The sequence below is a fragment of the Populus trichocarpa genome, chromosome 2, assembly GCF_000002775.5.
Source record: "Populus trichocarpa isolate Nisqually-1 chromosome 2, P.trichocarpa_v4.1, whole genome shotgun sequence".
NCBI classification, from domain to species: Eukaryota; Viridiplantae; Streptophyta; class Magnoliopsida; order Malpighiales; family Salicaceae; genus Populus; species Populus trichocarpa.
In genome coordinates, this window is record NC_037286.2 from 15,297,442 (window position 1) to 15,306,407 (window position 8,966).

The following is an 8,966-nucleotide window of genomic DNA, read 5'->3' on the forward strand; positions in this document are numbered from 1 at the left end:
ACCGATGATCATGTGCTTCCAATATTGAGGTTGTTGTGCACATACTCTTAAAGGCTAAGTTGGTCATTTCATGAGCTCCTTGTGTTTCTCAGAAACTTCTCCTACCAGCTTCGGTCCAGAAATACTTCTTAAATTATGTGCCCATCTTCATGGAAGAATATATATTCACTCCCTTCTACCTATCAATTAATAGCAAGGAACACAGAGCACGAGAATAAATATACGAACCAGCACCTTATTAATGAAGAGAAAGTACAGCATGGAAGGAGAAAGAAGAGAGGGAAATATGGTGGTTGATGAAGAAGAAGAGAAGATCAACGCTTTTTACACTTTGGTTAGAAATATAAGAGATGTCCATAATCAAATGTTGAGTGGTTCCAAAGGGAAAGGGAAAGCGGAGGAAAAAGAAATGAAACCAACTTGGACCCCATCTTTCACCTGGGAAGATTTTGCCGAGGAGGATCATCATGAGCAATTCAGAGGCAATTTTGAAATGCTCCCACCTCCTCCTCCTTCTTCCTCTAAGAATATTGACGAAGGACAGCAACCCACAACAGATCAGAAAAGGCAAGATCAAGATTTAGATCTCAATCTTTCACTTTGATGGGCTTTTTTTCTCTTAATATATTGAGGTCATCATCAATTATTCAACCATGCTAGACAACTCGAAGTCAAGCATGTTTTTTCATGTACTCGATATTATTACCATCACTGTTCTTCTCTTTGTAACTTTAATTACAAGAACTGCAGTACTGGAAGTCTCTGTATACTTTTTTGAGGCTTAGACCTATCATTTTGATGATTCTTTATCACATCTCCAAATGAATATATTAGCAGCCACCAGGACATTGCAAATTATCACCATCAACATTTAGATATGCTTCTTAGTATGCCAGTTTTCACTGCTGATCACTAACGTTCTTGATTCCCATGTCGGTACAACTCCCAGTTCAATCTTCATCATCTCGTTTCCATTTTGTTTTAATTTATCTAAATTGATTGTCTTAACTTGCCGTCACAAGTAATAATTGTTATACAGTCAATTGATTTGAGTGATTGTGATTCATCTGAAAGAGATGGATGTTGTGGAGAATGATGGTAAATTTACAACTAATATTCATGATGTCCTCTGTTTTTTTGTGGTGCATATGGCAAGATTGACTGGGACTGTTCATATGGGAACGCATGGTAGCTGCTTCTCATGATATGGTTTCCACCCTACTCAATAAAGTAAAATCAAAACTTCCTGATGGTCAACTCCTTTGTCCAATCGAAACTCGAATCATCTGGTCTCAAGCAACTACTTTCTTTTTGCAAGGAATTAAGAGTTGAACATACATATATAAACCAAGCTATTCTTTTGGAATGTTTCTCTGAATTGCGTACCGACAGAGATACAGAAATCATTAGAAAGGGACTTGAGCTCCCCTATATTTCATAGTGGCAGACGTGAAGAACAGTAGCCCACCGAAATCTATGCTGTGGAAAGCACTCAGACCCTGTTGAGAGTGGAGGACCTAGTAGGTTATAGCCAAGCAACTCTCTGTTCTTCTATTCCTTTGGAATTCTTGGTGGGATAAATTCTGACCACATCTTCTCTGTCACAAAGTCCCATTTTTCATACCAAGTTTGGGCTCCAGACCAGCCCTCTACATGATTTCTTTGTCACTGTAGCGTTGACCCTTGGGCTGCAAGTATAACTACAGAAGAAAAGGCCTCACCCTCACCAGCTGTCCAAACAAACTTACAAATAGATTTTTTAACATGTTTTGAGAAATTTAATCACCAAGCAGTCACGAGTTTGAATTTTATCATCTTTATTTATTTGATAAAAATTAACCATAAGGTAATGTGAGTCTATGTAAGTTTCAAGATCAAAAAGCTTTTATTTAAAAGGATGTGTTAAAGAATAATATAAATTATATCTTGAAACCTTATCTAAGAGGTTAAGTTATTGGATTGAAATGGTTCTTTGAAATCTCCAAAGTCATGGTCTAGTCATGAACAAATCCTCGCATTTCATGATTTCTTTTAAGAGGATCAAATTCTTTCAAATATTTAATACACCAGTCTCTAATTTCTGTTTTTCAGTTTTAATAATTTTAGGTTCAAACATTATACTCTGCTTTACATAACCAAAAAAACCTCTGGAAAGGAGAGCATATATTAATTGTAAGAGCTTGAAGCATCGGTAATATGGTTGGAAGTGATATCAAGATGGGATCCTTGCAGCAGGAGCAAAAATAAGTAAGGCTTCGCTGAATTATAAATTGACTACTTGGAAATTCTAATTAAGAGCAACTAAATTTCATCATAAAGGCAGTGGCATTGAACTACTATAGCCGGAACAAATATATACTAGCACACTTATTACAACAAAGCAACTATTCCATTGTAAGTTACAATTTTTTTCTCTAAGGAGAAGATCAGAAAGAAGGGATATTTTACACTAATTCCAACCACAACAACACACTTGAAAGGGAAATGGTGCGAGCACAAGCCAATCTAAAGCTCCTTACTGGTAGATAAGCCAAAAAAATTTGCCACTAGTTTTGTTCTGAACTTGAAGGACTCTTCCCCAGTTTAGATAACTTTTGATCTCCAGTCCTTGGACTGTTAAGCCCTCTTCCACTGGATTTGGGACTTTTCTGCCCTCTTAATTCACTTATACGAGGACTATATGTGTACGAGAGACGAGGGCTTTGAAGGCTTTTAGGATTATTTGCTGGTGTTGTAGTGGAGCTTGAGATTTTAGGACTACTCGTGTGCCTGAACTCTCCACGGCTTCGGGTGATAACCTCATCCAAAATCTCTCCATCTCCTCCATAAGCAGCTCCTCCCCCCAGCTCTGCCTCCTATAGACAAAGTGAAGAAATTGTAAATGTGAAGTGAAAGTGAATGCAGGATGGATTTTCCTTTTAATTATGTTGGGAAAGGAATCTTACTGTTGCGAGATTGAATGGCAAAGCTGGTGCTTCTTCATACTCGGCTGCATCCAAGTCTTGAAGGTGTGCTCCTTTGAAAAACTTGGGAAGGCAGTATTGTCTTACAGGAACCAAAAGCATGATCATCAAAGGAAACATAAGGCCCGCAATCGGTATCCAAGTGAGACCAAAACATATAAGCAAATAAGCCGTCTGGAAAATTGTAAACATGGCAATTGACTTGAAAGGAACTGTTTCTACGAATGTGGCATGGAAATCTTCAAGTACTCTGCAAGAAAAATAAGTTAATTCAGACATGAGAACAAGCGAGAATGCAAGACATGGGGAACTGTGAAAGATGAAGGATTTGAAGTCATTACTTGTATCTTCTGCTTGGTGCGGTGAAGAGCAATAATATTCTTTCCCAAAACTGGTTACCAGGCAAACTTTCAATAGCCATGAAGGCAAAATAGCCCCAAAGGACTGAGGTTGGGATCATTTTGAGGAAGGGCATGGCTGCAACACAACCTCCAACCATTGTGGCTTGAAGCAAATTACTTACACGTTGTTCTTTGACCTCAACAGGCAATAGGTCATCAATTTCCTTCTCAATGTCAAATACTGTCTCATCGACTGGGGCATCTATATGGCCTGTACATGTAGCTGCTTGGATGGTTGATTCTTTGAATTCCTTTAGACCCTGCACAAGATATTTAGCAATTCTCAATTACTTTCTGCAAAACTAGATAATTTGATTTCATCTAGGAATTCCAAAATTACGATCATGTTTACTTCAGGACAAAACAAAATGGTCAGCAGCAACATAAGTTGCAAACATACTTGAGAGGGCTGTTGGTACATCAAAGGAGTCTGAATTTGGTGATAAGCTTCTTGCATATTTCCATACAATTGTCCCAGGCTGGCATTCTTTCTCAGACTTGTACGTGCTGTTGCGACAAGTCTATTTCGAAGCAACTGCATAATAAGCAAATACTAATCTTAGAAAGATTTAATGCACGGAGTTACCACGACGACAAAACAAGACAATTTATTTCTTCAACACTGACTATTGAAAGAACCTTGATTTTTTGAGAGATTTCAGGGTAGATTACCTGGTACTTAAGAGTGGCCAGACTTTTTGTATGCATTGGAGATTGGGGAATGACTCCATTTGATGGTGGGATTCCAATAAGACCACACATTAAGGTCTGTCACCATTAATGAAAATATTATGAATGTTTGAAAAAAGAAAATCCAGTAGGATGAGACAGTTCTAGTAAGAAGGGAATTTGCATACCAGAAATCCCAAAAGAAGCAAGTCATAATGATAAGAAGATGGCTTTCTCAAATTGAACTCCTTCTGCTGAGCAAGTTGAGATGCTACGCTATGGTCAAAATAGTAAAGCACCGCGATCATCGTAGCAGGAATGAAAGCTCCAATTATGTAGGAAATGGGAACATCTAACATCTCCTGTCATGTGAAGATTAAAATAGCTAGTTTAGTTTAATATGTAGAGATAAAATTCTTTGTTTTCCGGATGGCGGAAAGAAGAGACAGAACTTGCCTTGACTACAGTCCAGTTCTCATATGCACCAGGGGACCAGGGATTTGGGCTGAAAAGACGCCGGGGGATTCCTTTCGGAACATTTCCTGTCGGAATATAAGAAACAGCTGTCCATACTACAACCATGAGGGGTACACCGTAGTCTGCTACTAAACTTCTAAGCCAACCTGTCAGGAAAATGATTTTAAGCTTTCAAAATAAATGAATATGGTAGTCTTTAAAGTGACCAAGATTCCCGACTGATCATAAGTAGTAAAAGCCCTAAGTATTCTATCAGAAACCTGAATTTTGATCTACATACCACTCCCATAGCGCCATGATCTTGCCTTGCGGCTTCTTAATGCAGTGAGCAGGAGGCCAAATGATAGAACCAAAGCAAACATTCCGTTTGCGAACCTCCATGAAGGTATAAACTCCATTGATTTTGGATCTTCTCGTTTTGGAATGCGGAATTCATCCACGAGACCCTTAACAGTCAAGTCAATTACTTAGTTTAACTGCTAATTAAACAATAATTAACAACATGCCATCATCATAATGCAGTTGAAGTCTTTAACTACTCTTACTTTGATAGCCTGTTGCATGAAGAGCATTGCAATAAGCAGACCAAACAACTCTCCAGCTACACGAGTGAACCTATTGATAATTGAGCATGCTCCTAAGACAGCCAGTAAGAACAGCAAGAGTGAAGTCCAAACACATACCCTGCAAGATCATATAACCAGGTAAGTTTTGTCAAGCAGAGGAAGCAAGCATAAAAAGAGATCATCTAAGACCTATAAGAAGGGATTAATCAGCTCACCATCCAGTCCATGCTAGAAATAAGTTCCTTCCCAAATCAGCTCTCTCTTTGGCAAAGTTGAACATGAATGTGTACATAATTACTGTCGGCTCTGCAACTCCCAATATCAGCAAAGGTTGACCTCCAATAATTGAGTGTATGATCCCACAAACTGCGGTGGATGCCAGGGTCTGAACTGCTGTTAGAACTCCATCTGCAAGTGCAAGGTAGATTTCATGATGTGCTAAAATTTCACAGAACATCATGTCTTTTTTTTTTCTTCTTTTCACCTTGAGATTAAAATGGTTTGATAAAAAGTTCGCGCAAGTGAAAAAAGAATGTGCATGATTTCAGCAAGCTAACATCAACTTTTTTAGAAAAAGAATATTCAACAGAAGAAAAAAAAAAAGTTCCTTGCTGAGTTCATGTTAATACCAGTATTTCTCTCCAATTGTTCCCCAAATGAGATGACCGGAATCGCGGAAGCAAAGAATATATATGTGGTGGGAGCCAAAATCCTGAAAATAACATTAATATATATGAAACCAATAATCATATTGAAATTTATTCATAAAGGAGGCCTAAAATGCAAAGAATGTATATGTCAATTACTGCAAACCATGCACGACAAAATTTTGTGTGATCACTAAGAGATGAGACTTTACCTGAAGCCTGCTCTAAATCCACCTGTCCAGTCTTGCTTGTAACACATCAATCTTCCCCGAAGGTCATTCTTGATTCCACGGAAAGGCACAAATGTCTCCTCCATGATGTTATCCGACAGGAAGCTCAGTGGTGAAAAGTACTGCGTACTTGTTTTCTTCCTTCTTTGAAAGCTTGTAACAGATGACTAGACTACTCAGACGATAAGCAAGAATACCCTCTAGCGACAATGTTGGGATTTTAGAGGGAGGAGTGGATTTGCCATTGAGAAACTGATTGGTGATAGAAGTTACATAACTTGAAAAGAATCAGTAAGATCAACTTTTAGAAGGGATGGAGCAAAAATGAAAAAGACAGATAAATCCACAGGCGAGCTTGCTCTATACTACCAGGCTTAACAAACACAACAAAGTGAGTTAATGATGCGACGGCTAGCAAAGTGTGGAAGACAAAAGAGTGCCAACGGGGAAAGCTTGCAGTTCAGTACAGAATTTGGTGGGTTGGTGACCACAAAAATGAGCAGCAGACTTCTTGAAAGTCCTCTTGAGTTCAATGTGTTGGCACTTGGAAGAGAAGAAAGCTCCAGATATATATAGTAATAATAGTTTCTTTTGCAGACAGCAAAAGAGGGATTGGTGAGTTAAATTAATGAAGAGTCATTAGCTTGGGGGTGTCAATAATCCTCTCTACCCTTGATCTTTTCCACTTGCATGCACTCTCCGCTTTAACTGGACCACGTCAGCTACGCGGTGGTAGATGGATCCACCAGGAAGGTTCAGTTACATTTCACGGACTTTATTTGGCCAAAAAGTGTCGCATACAGGTAGCAGTATATTCTGAAGCACTTCTTGGCCACATTGTGAGCAATAGTTGACTTCTCTTGAATTTATTTAGGTTATAAATCATAGTGTCTGGTGTTCATTATACAGTAGAGATCATGACCCTATGAAACAGCCATATCAACATCTTGCCCCACATTAGTTTTTTTTTTTTTTTATATATATATATGAGCCAAGATACCTTTGGTGCCTTCACTTTGATGGGGATGGAGTCCAATATTAATCTGTTTTCTTTTTTTTTTTCATCTCAAAGTGACGATTTCGTGCTCAGTATTCCTCTATCATTTCCTTATGTTTTCGAGGGCAGACTCAACACTAGCTATTAGGAATGATCTAAGAATTTGTGTTTTTTTCTATTGCTGTCCATGTGCTTTGAAACTGGAACAACTCATCTTAGCTATCTTCCTAATCATCTCGTACTTTGTTTCAAGTGCTCTTTTACGTCAACAATCAACCTTCCATGCTTTTCTTTTCCCTTTTTTTTTATATAAAAAAGTATTGTTAATGCTGCAAAATCCAATATACTCAAAAATGGAAATTTTTAAGTGTTTAGATAGTTTCAACCACACATTTTTATCAATATTCTCTTCTCTATAGTTTACGAAGTTGATGGTAGAAAGCCTAACACCAATAAAACATTTTTTTTCTGTGGGGTTTAAGAATCTTTCGATGATAAAGTTAATGACATTTAATTAATAAGATATTGCAATAAATAAAAAAATGATCTTTAAATTCTAAAAACAAGACTGTTTGTTCTTATTTTTGTATAATAAATGCTTTGAGAATTAAAGTACGAATATTTAGAGAATATAAATTATCAACTCTTTATCTGGTGGTTCAGAGGATATATATAGCCACTGAATCTTGTCATGTTGCTTGAATAGAGGAGTTAAAGTGTCATTTCCTTCTAATAGCGTTAATGAAAGATAAATATCCCTTACCCAGTATTAATGAGGGATATATATTTCTTACACAATATTAATGTTGATGGAAATATGGTACATCCTTAAAAGACTTTTATACACCTAGGACTATAGAGAGATCATTATTCTTGATTTTTAACATTTCATGTTAAAAGTTATAAGAATTAATAAACAAGATCTTGTGACTCAATATGAGGCCTATAACGATCGTCAATTTCATACCCACTTAGACTTGGAATGATGCCAAGCCCAAGGGTGTTGGCCTGGCAACTCGCCAGACCCATATGTACTTAGTCTCAATGTATAGCTGAACCCACATATATTGGGCCTGACACCTCGCTAGACCCACATGTAAATGAGCTCTGCGTGACTGAACCCAAGGGTGTTAGATCTGGCAGCTCGCCAAGCCTACATGTACTTGGACTCGTCGCGTGACTGAACCCAATGATAGTAAGTCTGGGAATTTACTAGACCCATATGTACTTAGACTTAGCACATGAATAATCTCAATGATGTTGGTTCTAGCAGCTTGTCAGACCCATATCTGTTTGGGTTCAGTGCGTAGCTAATCCTAAAAACATTGGTTTTGGCAGCTCGTCAGACCCATATATATCTACCTGGGCTTAACGTGCAACTGAATCTAAAATATTGTCAGACTCATATGTACTTAGGCTCAGTGCATAGATGATTCCAATAATGTTGGGTTTGACGCCTCGTCAGATCCATATGTATTTAAGCTTAATACATGTCTGAATCCAAAATTATTAAGTATTCAGGCTCAACGCATAGTTAAACTTAATAATATATATTGAGTATGGTAACTCGCTATAGAGCTTCATGTTTTTGGGTTAAACATGTAATTAAAACCATAGATATTGGATTTGGCAGATGACCATATCCATGTACACATGATTAAACTCCCATGTACGTACTTGATTTAAAGTGTCACTTGGACAGAACTGAAGTAGGGAAACTCAATTCTCTTTTCGTGGACCGAACTGAGAGCAAAGCAGTGGTTGTTACAAGTTCGTGCCATTTGTGAATGATGATCATGATTAAAGAGTGGTGAAAGATATATAATACCAAAACCTTAATCATGCAGACTTACGACTTGGCATTGGCTGCCGAAAGCCATGGCAAGTGCGCTTAGATTTAATAATTGTAGCAACAAATTTCAAAATCAAATCAGAAAATGACTTATCCTCTGATCCTCATCTCTAAACCGTTCATGTTCTTGTAAACCAGAAAAAGGCTTTCCACTCTCTTCTCTC

General features: G+C 37.7%; 2 protein-coding genes across 2 annotated transcripts; one reads left to right on the plus strand and one right to left on the minus strand.

The window, feature by feature from the left end:
- The first annotated feature begins 259 nt into the window (after positions 1–259).
- Positions 260–604, plus strand: LOC7481426 (protein NIM1-INTERACTING 3). The gene has a single exon (XM_002302754.3). The coding sequence runs from the start codon at positions 260–262 to the stop codon at positions 602–604; it is 345 nt and encodes a 114-aa protein (XP_002302790.3).
- A 1,702-nt stretch (positions 605–2,306) lies between these two features.
- LOC7481425 (boron transporter 1) lies at positions 2,307–6,621 on the minus strand. Its single transcript, XM_024595696.2, has 12 exons — positions 5,936–6,621; positions 5,706–5,788; positions 5,292–5,484; positions 5,056–5,194; positions 4,791–4,956; positions 4,490–4,656; positions 4,222–4,395; positions 4,037–4,132; positions 3,765–3,899; positions 3,305–3,624; positions 2,946–3,213; positions 2,307–2,855 (listed from the first exon to the last, which is right to left on the minus strand). Exons 1-12 carry the CDS (start codon positions 6,037–6,039, stop codon positions 2,547–2,549), a joined length of 2,154 nt encoding a protein of 717 aa, XP_024451464.1. The 5' UTR covers positions 6,040–6,621; the 3' UTR covers positions 2,307–2,546.
- Positions 6,622–8,966: the final 2,345 nt, after the last annotated feature.